The sequence below is a fragment of the Amblyraja radiata genome, chromosome 7 (genome assembly GCF_010909765.2).
Source record: "Amblyraja radiata isolate CabotCenter1 chromosome 7, sAmbRad1.1.pri, whole genome shotgun sequence".
Taxonomy (NCBI): Eukaryota; Metazoa; Chordata; class Chondrichthyes; order Rajiformes; family Rajidae; genus Amblyraja; species Amblyraja radiata.
Window position 1 is genome coordinate 21,353,120 of NC_045962.1, and position 16,862 is coordinate 21,369,981.

General features: G+C 41.6%; 1 protein-coding gene across 2 annotated transcripts in view; it reads left to right on the forward strand.

The window, feature by feature from the left end:
- pde1a (phosphodiesterase 1A) overlaps positions 1-16,862 on the forward strand; it is a 414,651-nt gene that overhangs the window by 115,503 nt on the left and 282,286 nt on the right. For both annotated transcript variants that reach the window (XM_033023816.1, XM_033023817.1), the window contains exons 3-4: positions 2,957-3,067; positions 6,973-6,999. In XM_033023816.1, the coding sequence (XP_032879707.1) occupies positions 2,957-3,067; positions 6,973-6,999 (138 nt within the window). The remainder of the gene's footprint in view (positions 1-2,956; positions 3,068-6,972; positions 7,000-16,862) is intronic.

Sequence of the window (16,862 nt, forward strand, 5' to 3'; positions counted from 1 at the left end):
GGGCCAAGAAAAAAACTGAAATGTTTCTTAAAATCATATTTTAAAACCACGTCCCGATTTATTTGTTATGCCATATATAATAAATGTACAGAACAAACTGCCTGACTAAAGTGCATTTGAATCTGAGTTACTCAATTACTGTCAAAATGGTTGAATTGAATGAAATGTTTGATATTACTGCAATAACTCTACGTCAGACAGCATAGGGAGGGAGAGAGAGAGAGATTCAGATCGATGATCTTTCATTGTGATTGATGCAACATTCATCAAAGATCATAGATGGGAATTGCTAACCCTGCCTCTCTCTCCAGAGATCCTGCCTGACCTGCAGAATATTTGCAATATTTTCTATTTTTATTTCAGATTTCTTGCATCTGTTGTATTGTCTTTGGAAGCCTGAATCGTTTGGGTTCTTGTATAATGGTCTATTTATTGTTCTGTGATTGTGATTTGTGTCGTCTCAAAAGAAATATCAATTTTATTCTTATTTCTTTCAATGGTGCTAATTCCAGCCAAGCTTTAACAAGTCTTAAAAGAACGTATCAGATCGTCTTTGTCACAGTTATTTTACAGGTACTAGTCCCAGATCTTTTACGGGTGCACCCTAGAAAACATGCTACTTGTAGCTAGGTATGGAAAATGCTGCGCCCAAGATGGCAAGACGTTGCAGAGAGTGTAAACACTTCTTGAGTAGTACAGGTGTCAGAGGTTATGGGGGAGAAGGCAGGAGAATGGGGTTAGGAGGGAGAGATAGATCAGCCATGATTGAATGGCGGAGTAGACTTGATGGGCCGAATGGCCTAATTCTTCTTCCATCACTTATGACCTTGGTTTAACCAACCTCCCCTTCATTCACTCCATCTACAATCCCTGCTGCCTTGGGAAAGCAGTCAACATAATCAAGGACCACTCACACCCTGGCCATTCCCTTTTCTCTTGTCACGCAGAATAAACAAAAGTTTGAATACATGTACCATGAGACTTGTGAACAATTTATTTCCTGTTGTTATCAGACTCTTCAATGAGCCTCTTGCACACTAAGATGAATTCCTGATCTCTCAACCTATCTCCTTGTGGTATTTACACTTTTTTATCTGCACTTTCTCTGTAGCTGTAACACTACATACTACCTCCTTTTTGTTCCCTTTTGCATTGCCTTGATATCTATATACACTTATGTATGGTATAACATATTTCACTATATCTCAGTGCATGTGACAATAAAAATCATTAACATAAACAAATTATTTTTTTCTCAATCATCACGTTGAATATTCCCCTAACAATATATTGTTGTGGGCTTTCATCTTGTTTATTTCACTTTCCATTATATTCATAAACTGTTTTGTTATCATATACTTCTTGAGGTTTAAAACAAGAGATTGTGGATAGCAATTGCATAAGCAGTGGTTAACATGAGATGAGATGTAAAATTAATAGAGACCTTTTCGCCAACAGTATTACAATTTTTAAAAAACATTTACTGCAATGTTTTCAGCAAATTAGTAGGACAGAGACAGTAAAGTAAGGAAGAAAAAAACCCAAACATATTTTGAAAAAGCTTAATCGCACCTCTTGAAAACATCACAAAGTACAACACATTCACTGAAGTACTCTCAAGTGCAATGAGAAATGTAAATGTATCAGTCATTTTACAGCAGAGATTCATAAAGAGTAAAATAAATGGCCAGTTAATCCAGTGGCATATTAAGTAACTAGATTTTAATACATATTGTCTCCTTAGTCACCATTATGCCTATCTTTGTAGACTATATAAGAGCTGTAATAATAGTGCTGGCTGTCAGTAGAATAGGACAGAGCAAACAAAATGCAGCTTTAATATAATTGAAATTGGTGTGTCCTAGTGTTGAAGGAATTAAGATTAGTTTGTCTTTGCTAAACACGGATGTACTAAAATTCATAACATAAATGGCATCTGTAATCTTTTAGGTTTTAGTGTAATATATTTTGCAGATCAGGCATACTTCCTGTTTACCCTTTAACTGGTCATTGAATTTCATTAATCTCACTATTACAGTATATTCCCAGCCAGAGGGTTTGTGCTGGTTTTGGTGCTATCGTCTTGAGATACAAATTACTTAATTAGAATGAAATTGTGTCTTTTGGCAAGTGAATGATTTGGCCTATGGTATTACATGCATTATAATTTTTCTTCTTCCTTGCATATATATTTGAATGCAATTTAGAAGTGGGATTTGCAGATGCTATCTCTGAGGTTTCAATGTGCCGATAGTGTACAGCTGCTAAATCTCTAGGTTAAATTGCCAGTAACCTAGTGGGCATAGTTGCTAGGAGAGGGTGAATAATTGTGACTTCACCATCAGCTGTTATGAGTAGTTTTTTTAAATAACAACCTGTGGAGTTCAGTGATTTCCATCTTATCTGTGTTTCCATTCTAAAGGTGATGCGGGTCTACGGTGACAACTCCCAAGTTTTATCTCAGTCTTTTATCTGGATTTGTGAAGATGTTATTCTTTCCTTTGCTAATTCTATGTAGCATTGCGCAGCAAGTTATTAAGTATCTGTTTATATCTTCAGGAGCACAAAAGGGAAATGAGAGTAATGACCCAATTCCAACCAGTCCTGGTCATTGGAATACTTGTGGGCAAACAAGGATTTTTTGGAGAATCTAACAAGCTTAAATGCCTTTTGCGGATCTCTTAATGAACCCTGCGTGTGTTTGTAGTTTTAACGTACATTGAATCTGTGGTGATTGTCTGGTGATCTTGGCACTGCCATACATTCAACAGCACTACTCTCATTCAGAACAATAATGTTAAAGTGCAGACAAAAACTAATCCTGATCCTTAGTTGAAAGAGAAAAAAAATGATTTGGAAGGTAAGTGGCATGAAAGGTGCTATCCTAGAGGGAGATGAGGCAAAATGCAGATTTAAAGTTGCTGAACTTGTCTAAACTGTAGCTGTTTCACCACAGAATTTACACCATGGAGACCACACCCGCAGAAATCAAGGAACTTGGCAACAGCACCCTGGAGTACTTAAAACCTGATAATCCCGAGAAGATGTGGATTCGCTTGCAAGGATTGTAAGTATATTTTTGTGATCAATTTGGACATGAAATGCTTTTCATGTTCCGTTTAACATTTAGTATACACAGAGATTTTTTCTTTCTTGAATTACTTTCCTGTCATGACCTCAAGACATCCTAAGTGCACTTGAAGTGCTCATTAAATATTTTCACAGTTATATTGCTGGATTAATCCACAAAATAAATGCAATTTTTCTGCATAAATGTAAAGCTAAAATCTTACTTTTAGTTGCTGTTTTCACAAATATTATTGAAATGAATTGGTTGAGACAATTTATCTATTCAGCAGTTGCCACGTTGAAGTTCTATCTTTTATGGAACATGTCATTGTACATTTCTTTGTAGGCAGCTCATTATTGGAGATTTGTAAGTACCATTATCACTCAAGAATGCATTTCTTCGAGTGAGTCAACTCTATTTCTGTTAAGCATGGAGTATTCCCATTAATTTATTCCCCATCACACATTTGCAATAACATTTTCAATAGTCTCATCTTCTGTACTGCATTGTAATAAAATCAGAAATCATTAACTTGATTTTTCTGAGAACCTATGTCATTAGATTCAGGATGGCACAGTGGTAAAATTGCTGCTTTAAACAATGCCAGAGACTCGGGTTTAATCCTGACTACGGGCAGTGGCGGAATGGGTCTAAAAATATTGGTTGCCAGGAGACAAAGGGGGCCCACTTGATATAGGGGGCCCACTTGATATAGGGGGCCCACTTGATATAGGGGGCCCACTTGATATAGGGGCCCACTTGCCATTGGGCAAGCTGACACCCTGGCCAGTCCGCCACTGACAACGGGTGCTGGCTGCACAGAGTTTGTACGGTTCCCTCCAGGAGCTCCGTTTTCTTCCCACATGCCAAAGACGTGCAGGTTTATAAGTTAATTGGCTTCTGTAAATTGTCCCCAGTGTGTAGGATAGATCTAGTGTTAGGGGGATCACTGGTCGGTGTGGATTCAGTGGGGCAAAGTGGCTGTTTCTATGCTATATTTCTAAACTAAACTAAAATTTTCTCTCTAAAATAACACAATAGAAAGAGGAAGTCAGGGAGTGAATAATTTTGGCAATGAATTAATTGGAAATAGACTGAATGTTGTGACTGAAAGGTGGTAGTGTGGGGTGGGTATAGATGCAGTGGCGGACTGGGCCTAAAAATATTGGTTGCCTGGAGACAAAGGGGGCCCACTTGATATAGGGGGCCCACTTGATATAGGGGGCCCACTTGATATAGGGGGCCCACTTGATATAGGGGGCCCAATTGCCATCGGGCAAGCTGACACCCTGGCCAGTCCGCCACTGTATAGATGAGTTTTGATGAACAGTGTTTTGTTTTTGTGGTTTGTGCAGAAGCTAGTTGTAAGATTTTTCTTTGCTCTTCTGCTTCTGTAGCCTGTAAAGTGCTGGGAAGAAATTACCAGTGCTTCTTCTGACTTTCTGCCTCCTATGCTGCAGCATCTCTAATGTGGGAAGGCAAGAAGCAACTGTCGATCAATACATTTAAAGCAAATTTTACTATCCTTTGTAAATCACAAATTATTTTCTGCTGTTTTAGAACAGATTGAGTTTTAGAAATATTTCACTTGCTTGTTCTAGTCACCTGTAAAATAAGCTGTCCAGAAATTAATTTGTTTGTCAATAAATTAGATATTATTTAACAGATACCTTTCATAATGGATTGACTCTTTTTCAGTCTTGTTCAGTCCATTATTCCAGTATTTTGAAACTAATTGAGTCCATTGCAGAAATGTTTTGGTTTCAGAATGAAAAATGATCTTGGCCTGATGCCTTTGAAAATTACAAAATTGTCATTTCCATTGCTTGTCTCTGCTATTGAAATAAATAATCCCTCTATTGAAGTTGGTGATTGAACTTTCTATTTGATATAATGTTTTAATGAGAGAGAATTGGAACCAGAGATTGCTGCAGAGACTTAATTTCCTTTTCTATCAGAGGTTATAAGATTCAGGGCAAGCAATAATTCTGCGGTCCTTGACTGCAAATTGATATCATGTTGGGTGCAGTGCCTAAAACAATATGTGAAGAATTATTTCTCTGCAGCTTCTCGTGGGTGTGCAGCACCACAGAATGGAGTCAATTCCTGATTCGAATTAGAAAGCTATTAACAAATTAATATGCCGCATCTCAGCATTAACGTCTTGCAAACACCACTTTGAGATCATCAAGAAGCATTTATTATTTTTTTTAAAGACAATGTATAGTTTTGTTCATTTATTGTAATAAATTATTGAAGCTTCTGATTTCATCACATTACATCAAACAAAAATATCTTTCAGAATAGATTGGGTAAGATCGTGTTTCAAAACTGTCATCTCATGAAATAAAAAATAGGGGAATGCTATAATCAGTATTTTGTCCGTGATACATAAATAATAATTACTCTTCAAAAGATAATATTCAATTAATTAGACAATGGTTGTGAAGAGAGCGTTGCAGAATGAATGTTTCAGGTTGATGATCTTCCATCAGAACAATCATCGCTGCCTTCTTCCACAGATCCTATCTGGCCCTATTGATTATTGAGTCAGAGAGTCATACAACATGGAAAACAGACCTGTCAGCTACCTGACTATGCTGACTAAGATGCCCATCTAAGCTAGTCCCATTTGCCCGCGTTGGTCCTGTATCCCTCGACAACTTTTCATGTACCTGTCCAAATGACGTTTAGATACTGTTAATGTATCTACCGCAAACACTTTGCCTGGCAGCTCATTCCATATATATGTACCACCTTCTGTGTGGAAAAAGTTGTCTCTTAGGTTGCAAATAAATCTTTTCCCTCTCACCTTAAAATTCTTCTTTTTCGTGTCCATCTTGTTACAAATGTTGGCCTCGCTGTCATCGTCCGTCCTAAAAAGGACGCAAGCTTCCGACGACAATCAGTGGAAGCCATCACTTGTCGCAATAGATGATGGTGGTAGCAGAATTAGCTCAGGATACTTCCAGTTTCCAGCCCCGCGACGTGGACGCTTCTGCTATGGGGCCACCTGAAAATTATGCCCTCTGGTTCTTGATCCCCCAACCCTGGGGAGAAAATACTTATTTCAAGTATGTTTGGTTGCTTCCCCGATTGGATTTGATTTCACTTTTGATATTTTCTTCACTGATTTTATCCTTTGCGAGGTTAATCCCTGAAGTTCCAGGGAGGACAGATATTGGATAAATTAAACCACTTTCTGCTCAATCCAGTTTCCTTCATAAATCCTAGAACAGGAAATAATTGTATTGATGAAATTTTAGAAGCAAAATTTACATCATGAAATGATTATCTGCATTTACCGTAGTCTTGGATCAGGCTAATTCACATTCAGAAAACTGATTCAATCTGGTCCACATATTTGGCTATTGGCCACAATAGATCAGGCAGCCATTTTGTGCATAGAGACCTTTTGATAGGGGGTCATGGACAGTACATGTTACCTTCACACCCACTAACTCATTCGCTGAATGTTTCCAGAACTTTTTGTTCATATTGCAAAACTCTTGAATCTGCTGCATTTTTCTCTCAGTTGGGGCTTGGGTGAGAAAGGTAGTTTGTATTCCCAAAATTAGCCTTCAAATTAATGAGATTACCCACTGCTTCTTACCCAGTCAGTGGATTTATGATATTCTGGTGTCAAGTACTTGAAAGGAATGGGATTTCCAATGGGATTGTAAGGAGGATGAACACTACCAAGTCCAGGTTCTATCCCAAATACCAATCCCTTGTTTCTTGACCCCTCTCATCTCAGAGAGGGAGCACTGCCAAATCTGCTTTTGCTAGATCGTTCAACTTTAGGGCTATAATCACTATTTAATATGTTTTGAGCTAAATTATGATACATTTGTCTTCGTTCTAAAGAGAAAATGAGGGCTAATGCAACTTTCCTTTTGCAGACAGAACTACAGAAACACATCACAAAGGTAAGGCAATTTATTTTACACTTACTTTAATGCACTTTGAGTATTGTTTCATTTTATTCATGATATAGACTTTTAATTGTTGGACCACATTATTTCCAGAAGTCTGCAGGCTAAGGTGAAGTTTGAGAAGATGGATTAACTTCACCAAGCGTTTTGTTTAAAGTTACTATATCATAGAATGTATTTTTAGAAATATACCAAGACGTGAGAATTTGGCAAGCATTGCAATTACTGTACATTCTCTGGACATTGAAATATGCTGTACTATCAGGAATACTCATGAGAGTGATATTTATATATCCTACAGATAACAGTATATTTGAGAGATTCATAAAATTCCTTCTATTAAATTCACACTGGGCATTGATTCACTTTAATGAGCTGGGCTGCCGACTTGCTCCATGTAATTGATTTTCAGACAGTTTTGTTCTTCCTTTGAGTTTTAAAATGAGCTTCCTCTTGCTCCACATAAGGGTATTGGCTTTCAGAAAAAGGGGGAGGCAAGGATTTGAAGAAAAAGACAGAGGTGCTACCAGTACTCGGGTTTTTATATAACACTTTGAATGCAGTAAAGAATATCGGAACATGCTTCACAGGTGTGATTGTCGTTGAGCTGCCTTGGGACAGACAAGGGCACAACGGCGAAACCTTGAGCAAAGGTGAGCTGCCAGTACAACATTTTGAAAATGAGGAAAGAATAATAATAATAATAATAATAATAATTTTATTTATAGAGCACTTTAAAAACAATCATAGTTGCAACAAAGTGCTGTAGATCACTAATCATTGACAAAAACGATAATACACACCAATAATAACAATTAAAAGATGGAGTAAGTAAAGATATTCAAAATAAAGAAATATTAAAAAAACATTAAAAACAGGAACAAAGTCTCATGCATGGTCAAAAGCCAGGGAGTATAAATGTGTTTTAACACTGGCTTTGAAGATGGACAGTGAGGGGGCCTGTCTGATGTGCAACGGCAGAGCGTTCCAGAGTGCCGGAGCAGCAACAGAGAAGGCTCTATCCCCTCTGAGCTTCCGCTTAGACCTCGGTACCTCCAGGAGCAGCTGATCAGTGAAGGGACAGTGAAGGGACAGTGAAGGGACAGTGAAGTTTCAAAAGGGAATTCAAAAGCTTTGGTCCTTGCAACTGAAAGCACGGCTCCTGGTGCTGGAGTTCTGAACACTTTCATATCGGTTTTCCGTTGTTAATCCATATTTGGCCAAATAACCTGCAATTATCCCATTGACTGTGGTTTCCAAAAGCATTCCCAACACAAATGTTAACTTGACTGGTCGGTGATTTCCTGATGTGTCCCTTTTTTTGAATAATGATGCATTAATTCTGATCATCCGTACCTCTGGCACAACACATGGTGATGTGGAGAGGATGCTTCCACTGGTGGGAAAGTCTAGGACTAGAGGTTATTGCCTCAGAATTAAAGGACATTCTTTTAGGAAGGAGATGAGGAAAAATTTCTTTAGTGAGAGGGTGGTGAATCTGTGGAATTCTTTGTTACAAAAAGCTGTAGAGGCCAAGTCAATGGATATTTTTAAGGCAGAGCGATATATTATTGATTAGTACAGTTGTCAGAGGTTATGGAGAGAAGGCAGGAGAATGGGCTTAGGAGGGAGAGATAGATCAACCATGATTGAATGGCGGAGTAGACGAGGGGTCAAATTACCCATTTTTATTCCTTTTCCTTATGACATGACAGCCAAGGAAGAATAGAAATTTACCTTTGCATTCTGAGATGTCTTGTGAGTCCAGTCTTGGATCCCAGACCTGCCAATTGAAATGTGTACGGTTAGTTGTACATCAACTGGTGGCGAGAGGGGGAGCGGTGTCTTTTGTCTTTATTTTCTTCTCTCTCTTTTTCTTTACTGTTTCCAAAGTGGAGGTTTACAAGATTGGTTCAGGGGACAATTGGGTTAATGCATGAGGAGCGTTTGATGACTCTGGGCCTGTGCTTGCTGGAGTTTAGAAGGATGAAGGGGTATCTCATTGACATCTACTGAAAAATGAAAAGCCTGGATAGAGTGGGTGTGGAGCGGTTGTTTCTAGTAGTGCGAGAGTCTAGGACCAGAGGGCACAGCCTCATACTATAAGGACATACCTTTAAATGGGGATGAGGATGAATTTCTTTAGCCAGAGGGTGGTGAATCTGTGAAATTCATTGTCACAGACAGGTGTGGAGACCAGGATGTTGGGTGTTTTTTAAAGTAGAGATTGATAGGTTCTTGATTAGTAAGGGTATCAAAGGTTACAGGGAGAAGGCAGGAGAATGGGTTTGAGATGGAAAAGTTGATCTGCCACGATTGAAAGGCAGAGCAGACTAATTGGGCCAAATAGCCTAATTCTGCTCCTATGTTTTATGGTCTCATGAAGCTCTTCTCTTTGAAGCAGGCCATGGCCCGATACAGGACATGACAGCATTGAGGCCGATTACTTGCATCCTGTTTGGGACATTTGTGCCTGTTTCTTAAGATGTTTTCTGGTTGTATGTTGCCTATTATCCAGCCAGGTACATCTCACCATTTGGAAGCCTCTCTCCTCCAGATTGTGGAATGTAATCCCACTGGACATGGTAATCCAGCCACATGTAGATAAAGCTGCCTAAATTTGTGGAAACCTTTCTTGTCTCTCCTGTGCAGAATGATCAGAGAAGCTCCAAATATAGATATCAGGCACCAAAACTGCAAACTGTCTCAGTTCAGCTGCTAGATGACAATCCAACCACAACCACGCATGAGCAAATGTGTCTTGATGAGTCCTGTCCCTGACTACACTGGCCTAGATGGTTCAGAGGATGTTATAATCTAGGGGGCGCTGACCTGTGCGTGGCTGCCCTGCCAGCAGTTGTCTGTCTTTTCACCGTTTTATTTTTATTTTTAGTTAGTTAAAGTGTTTTGTTTGGAGGTCTTGACTTTTTTGTGTGGGGGGTGGGGGGGGGGGGGGGGGGGAAGGGGGAAACTGCCTTTCAGGGTCCCTACCTGGTCGGAGAGGCAGCTTTTCTCCGGGCTGCAGCTTCGACCCGTCCTCGCGGCCTACCAGCGGGCCTGGAGCGGCGTTTCCTGTCGGGCACTGCCCAGAACCTCGAATTCGGCGGCGGCACAGCGCTGGAGCGCTATCGCGGAGCGGGCGATGCCTTGCCCGGGTCGCCGCGCTGGAGCTCCGGTGAGCTGGACCGGCGAAAAAACATCGCGGAGCTGCGGGTCTGAGGAGTGACCAGCTGCGGGCGGCGGCGCTGAACTGTACATCGGGAGCCTGGGATCTCGCGATGAGATTGCCAGTAGTGGAGCTCCAAATGGCGCGGCCTTGTCGGCTTCGGAAGCCGCGGCCTCCAGTACGGAAGCGGCCGTTCCAGGGTTCCCAAGCCGCTGAGAGGACTCTCCCGACGCCGAACCAACATCACCCGGTGAGAACGGCCTGGAACATCGGGCCTCCGTAGAGGCAACTGTTGAGGCCTCAATAGGCCCAACTATGGGTGGACATGGGGATGGGACTGGAATCTGTGCCTTCCCTCATAATGGGAACCATTGTGGGGGGATGTTTTTATGTTTAAATGTCTTTATTACTGTTATGTCTGTATTCTTTCTTTATGTGCTGCATGGCAAGAAGCATTTCACTACACCTAGGTGTATGTGACAATAAAACAACCATTGAACCATTGAACCATAACAATTGTAGAAACCTCCAGATAACTTCTTCCAACCTAGGGAATTTGGTGTGCATTGACTGCACAGTCCTGACAACCTGGGGATTCAGAATTCCAAAGACATGCCGGTTTGTAGATTAATTGGCTTCTGTAAATTGTCCCTAGTGTGTAGGATAGAACTAGCTTATGGGCGATTGTTGGTCAGTGAAGAAGCGATGGGTCAAAGAGCCTGTATCACAAAACTGAACTAAAATTGGTGGTGGCAAAGTCTAGGCATCGAGAGATCTCTGACTTCCTGCAGTATTCATTTTCTTAATCCATCATGGGATCCACTGCCTGGGCCTTTATCTTCGTCGAAACTCAATTTCCTGGCCTGTCTAAAGCTTTATGATAGATCCTTGAGTAACATGTGGATGAGTGAATCCCCACCCAACCTCATCCCGCCAGGCAGCTCCCTATTAAAGACCATTGCCTGTGCACCCTGTTAAGGGGAATTTGATTGTGGGTTTGCAGGTGAATAGACTTGAACCATCTCCTTGTCAAGTCCAACTCCCTCCCTACGACTGAAATTTCCCATGTTCTATTGCCTGAAATTGTGTACAAAAAACAATCTTTTTCTGTCAGAGGTTTGTGAAATCCTGGAATTCTTTGGTCTCTGGAACACTGTCTCTGAGGGTGGTGGAGGCCAAGTCATTGGATATATTTAGGGTGCACATTGATAAATATTTGAAAGATTGAAGGATTGAGGTTATGGGAACTGGCACAGTAGAGGAGTTAAGGCCAGCGTAGATCAGCATAGCCATGATATAATTGAAAGTTTGAACAAGCTGACAGAGTCTAGTACTCTATTCCTGTTCCTATTTTCCTTGATTTCAATTTACTTTGCTCTTCCTCAATTCACTGAAGTTTGACCATTGAAGATTTTTATTCCGGATTGTTTCTTAACCTTCTCTGTAACTATAGCATTCTTTATAGCATTTTGAGCATTATTCCCAACAATTGCTGAGATCGAATAAATTTGGTTCCAACTGCTAGACCATTTACATTTACGATGTGACTCAACACTTTGGTGTTATAATCCATCTGTGCTTGGAGCGCACAAGTACATCTTGCAGAATGCCTGGAAGAAGATGGAAATTGGCTTAAGTCCACAAGTGTTACAGAGGCCGCTTGCTGCTGTGTGGTTCCCTGCTTTGAGTATTTTTTAAAGCGGAGATAGATAGATTCTTGATTGGTACGGGTGTCAGAGGTTATGGAGGGAGAGATAGATCAACCATGATTAAATGGGGAAGTAGACTCGATGGGCCGAATGGCCTAATTCTGCACCTGCGACTTATGAACTTATGATGTCCACCTGAGCACAAAATCAAGTACGGAGACAAGGCATCAGCTCCCATGAACCGCCATGCAGTAACGGACCACTGTTAAACCAAACATACTCATCAGCTTTTACCTTATTCCAGCTATTTTGCAAGATGCACTCATAAGGTCTATCTTTCCCTCTCAACCCCATTCTCCTGTTTTCTCCTAATCACCTTTGACACCATTACGAATGAAGAGCCTGTCGATCTCTGCTTTAAAAATACCCAATGACGGCCTCCACAGCCATCAGTGGCAATGAATGCTACAGATTCACCACACTCTTGACCAAATAAATTCCTCCTCATCTTCTTTCTAAAGGTTAGTCCTTTTATTCTGAATCTGTGCCCTCTGTTTCTAGACTCTCCCACTACTGGAAACATCTTATCCACATTGACTTTATCCAGGTCTTTCTCCATTCAGTAAGTTTCAATGAGGTCTCCCCTCATCCTTCTAACCTCCAGTGAGTACAGGCCCAGAGCCATCAAACAGTCATCGTACGTTAACTCAAACATCCCTGGGATCATTCTCGTAAAGTACCTCTGGATCCTCTCCAATGCCAGCAACATCATTAGGTAAGTCCCACCAATGTGCTTGGACAGTAAATCAGGCTTCCTTCATACTGTGATGCATGAAGTGAAACACATCTTGTTTGAAACGTCCCGAAGAACCACCCGACATTACAGTTTGTCAGAATGGAGCAGTGCTCACACACATTTTCCAATCGCTATTTGAATTTGTTCTTTCAGCTTCCTTTGAACAGAATAGTTTCTGCAATATTAATCATTTGTCAAAGTGGAATACATTGATCTGCATCTGCAGACAGGTGTTGATGTCAGCAGATGGTCACATAGCTCCTCGCCATGCAGTGTGACCTAAACCAATCCTCCTACTGGATGCAAAAAGGTTATGCCCCTGTACGGAAACCTCTGGAGACTTTGCGCCCCACCCAAGGTTTCCGTGTGGTTCCCGGAGGTTGCAGGTGTTTGCCGGAGGTTGCAGGTAGTGGAAGTAGGTAGGGAGACTGACAAATACCTCCGGGAACCACACAGAAACCTTGGGTGGGGCGCAAAGTCTCCAGGGCTTTCAGTTCAGGTTTCCTAAGTGGGACAGGGGCATTACACAAGCTAAAATCAGGGCTGAAGACTGCCTATGCAACCACTCCATAAAGGTATTGAATGAGTCTTCCTCCTAGATCCTGATAGAATAGAATAGAATAGATAGAATAGAATAGAATGCAATTTATTGTCATTCAAACCTAGGTTTGAACGAAATATCATTTCTACAGTTTTTTACATTACAAAACAATCCAAGACCCACACTTAACACAGTTTACATAAACATCCATCAAAGTGAGTCTCCAACATCTCCTCACTGTGATGGAAGGCAAAGTCTTTATCTCTTCCCTTTGTTCCTTCTCCCGTGGTCCAGCAGTCCAACTGCAGTGTCGAGGCGAACTGGGGCTCCGATGTTAAAGCCCCCGGCGGGCGATGGTAAATCCTGAGGCCGTTTAAGCCACGCCGGGCGATGTTAGGCCCCGGCTCCATGTCCTTAAACCCGCGATTCCAGCGGGAGAAGTCGCCGTTGCGGAGCTCGGAAAAGCGGTCTCCCACCAGGGACCTGCGAGCTCCCGATGTTCCCGTCCACCAGGTCTGCGGCCGGTGCCTCCGAACTCCAAAAGTCGGGTCGCAGCCGCGCGCCACCACAGCTCTTCCCGCTCCGAAGTTGGCCAGCTCAGCGATGTCAGTTCCGCAGGCTCTGCAACTGGAGCCCTCAGGTTAGTCCCGGCCGGAGGTCGCCGCCGGCCCCACGATGTTAGGCCCAACGACATCCGAGACCCGGATTTAAAACGGTTTCCCCCACAGCCCCCCCACCACCCCCCACATATACACAGCTAAAAACAATAATAAAAACTAAATCAAGACATACATTTAACAAGACAAAAATAAAAAAAGACAGACGACTGTAGTCGAGCCGCTGCGTTAGGCGCCGCCACTGTACATCCTTAGAATCTTTGAACTTATTGCTGTTTAGTCATAATTATTAAGCAAGCAACATGCCATTCACCCAACACATTCAAGGTGCCATGCTGCCACTGCCATAGAGTTGCTGCCTTACAGTGCCAGAGACCTGGGTTCCATCCTGACTACGGGTGCTGTGTATATGGAGTTTGTACGTGACATGCATGGGTTTTCTCCGGCTGCTCCGGTTTCCTCCCACACTGCAAAGATACACAGGTCTGCAGGCTAATTGGATTGGTAAAATTGTAAAAATAGTCCCTAGTATGTGTAGGACGGTGTTAGTGTGCAGTGATCAATGTTGGCACAGACTCGGTGGGCTGAAGGGCCTGTTTCCGCGCTGTATTTCTAAACTAAACAAAACCGACTGAGTCTAGACTATATCAAGCTTCCATTTATACTTACCCCACTTGATTGTAGTCGCATCCCCAACAGTCCACCCCCTCCCCCTATTCTCCTACTTGGCTCTGTGCCAGGGGTCCGACACTGTACAGTGTCTGATTAACCTACCCACCCACATGGCTGTAGTATGTGTGCAGAAACTGGAGCACCTGTAAATGCACATGATTAGAGAGGGACCGAGTATACCAGCGTTCAGTGTGGGGCAGCTGCTTTACCATCTGTGCCACTGTCCAACTAACACCTACCTTGGTGCAAGCATTCATGATATATTGTCCAAATGTGCTGCAAAATGCTGATTGGCATACGGCTGGTAAGTAATGTGATGTGTAGGAAGGAACATAGAACGAGTGAGAATGGGTGATCAATGGTCGGTGTTGACTCGCTGGGTCGAAGGGCCTGTTTCCACGCTGCACCTCTAAGCTAAACTAACTTACAAATAAAAAATATTTACTTGCACCTAGCCTTACACTTTAGGTTGAAATGCCATCTGACCTCCAGCTCTTTCCTGATTTCTACTTCGCAATGTGCAGGCACAGAAGTAAGAATGTTGGTAGTTTACTCCAGCTCACCAACATTGCTCTCATGAATCACTGGCTGGTCAATAGCACAATCTGGCTCAATAAATAGCTTTGTTTTTAGTTTAGAGATAATGCATGGAAACAGGCCCTTCGGCCCACCTGAGTCCATGCCGACTATCAATCACCTGTTCGCATCAGCTCTATGTTAACTCAGTTTCTCATCCAGTCGCTCGCTTTGGGGGTAATTTTGTTTTTCACAAAGGCCAATTAACCTACAAATTGGCACATTTTAGGGATGTGGGAGGAAACCAGAGCACCCGGAGGGAACCCACCTGGTCACAGGGAGAACATGCAAACTCCGCACAGACAGCAGCGGTGGTCAGGATCACACCCGGGTCCCTGGCGCTGAGAGGCAGCAACTCTACCAGCTGCACCACTGTGTTGCTAACATATTCCTATTCAATGCTCCCTGTATTCCAGTCTTTGGAAATGCACGCCACATGTAAAAGAAACAATCGGTTGATGTTACAGTTCTCTGAGCCAATTTTGTTTATGCCATTTTATGCTGTCAATTGGCATACATCAGAGATTATAAGCACATAAATCAGTGGCAGAGAATATTGCTTTGTACCATCTTTCAACATGTTCTGATAGCCTTACAACAGATTGCCACCAACTAAATGTTTGTTTCAAATTATGGGCAACTGAATCCATCTCTGGGAAATATCTAGTCTGGAAGCAGTTTTGTTTCCTTCTCTGCCTCAAATATTGTACACTGCCATGTAATTTGTATAGATAAACTGCTTCATTTCCATTCTTTCAGATCTGAAATGAGCTAACTATTATCAATTAGCTTCCAGTTGGATGGCTGAACCACTACCAGTAGTCATTTCAAGAAACAGTAGTAATTCAGAAGGGCAATGAACATATTGCACAGGTGAACAGAGGGATCTGGGAATAACTGTGCACAGTTCCCTGAAAGTGGAATCTCATGTAGATAGGGTGGTAAAGCAAGCTTTTGGTGTGCTGGCCTTTATAAATCAGAGCATTGAGTATAGAAGTTGGGATGTAATGTTAAAATTGTACAAGGCATTGGTGAGGCCAATTCTGGAGTATGGTGTACAGTTTTGGTCGCCTAATTATAGGAAGGATGTCAACAAAATAGAGAGAGTACAGAGGAGATTTACTAGAATGTTGCCTGGGTTTCAGCAACTAAGTTACAGAGAAAGGTTGAACAAGTTAGGGCTTTATTCTTTGGAGCGCAGAAGGTTAAGGGGGGACTTGATAGAGGTCTTTAAAATGATGAGAGGGATAGACAGAGTTTTTTTTTTTTTTTAATTATTTTTATTAGAAGTACTGTAAATTACAATAACACACAACACATATATCTTAATACATTTTTTGTACCGCTTCATTTTTTTTTTAAGCTTTAAGAAAAAGATAGAAGTAAGGAAAGTAAAGAAGGTGCGCAAGAGTCGTGAAGTGCAAGAGAGTGTTGGGAAAAGAAAGCCCCTTAGAAAAGAAGTTAGAGAAGGAAGTAAAGTAAGAAAGTATACCCTAGAAAAGAAAGAAAAAGAAAGTAAGGACAATCGCTCTATTATAACATTAAACTCCGCAGAAAGACTACCAACCAAGTCTGTTTTTGTTGTTTTACCTCCCATTGCCAGGTCCTGATACCATTTATTTATTTATTTATTTTTAAAATTACTATTGCACCTCATGCTTGTAATAGGTCCATAAACGTAGACCACGTCTTTTGGAATCGGTTTGCTTTACCTGCTAAGAGGAATCTCATCTCTTCCAGATGTAATGTTTCAAACATATTTGATGTCCACATTTTTATTGTTGGTGTGGGCGCATTTTTCCAGAATTTAAGTATGAGCTTTTTTCCCATTATTAGCCCG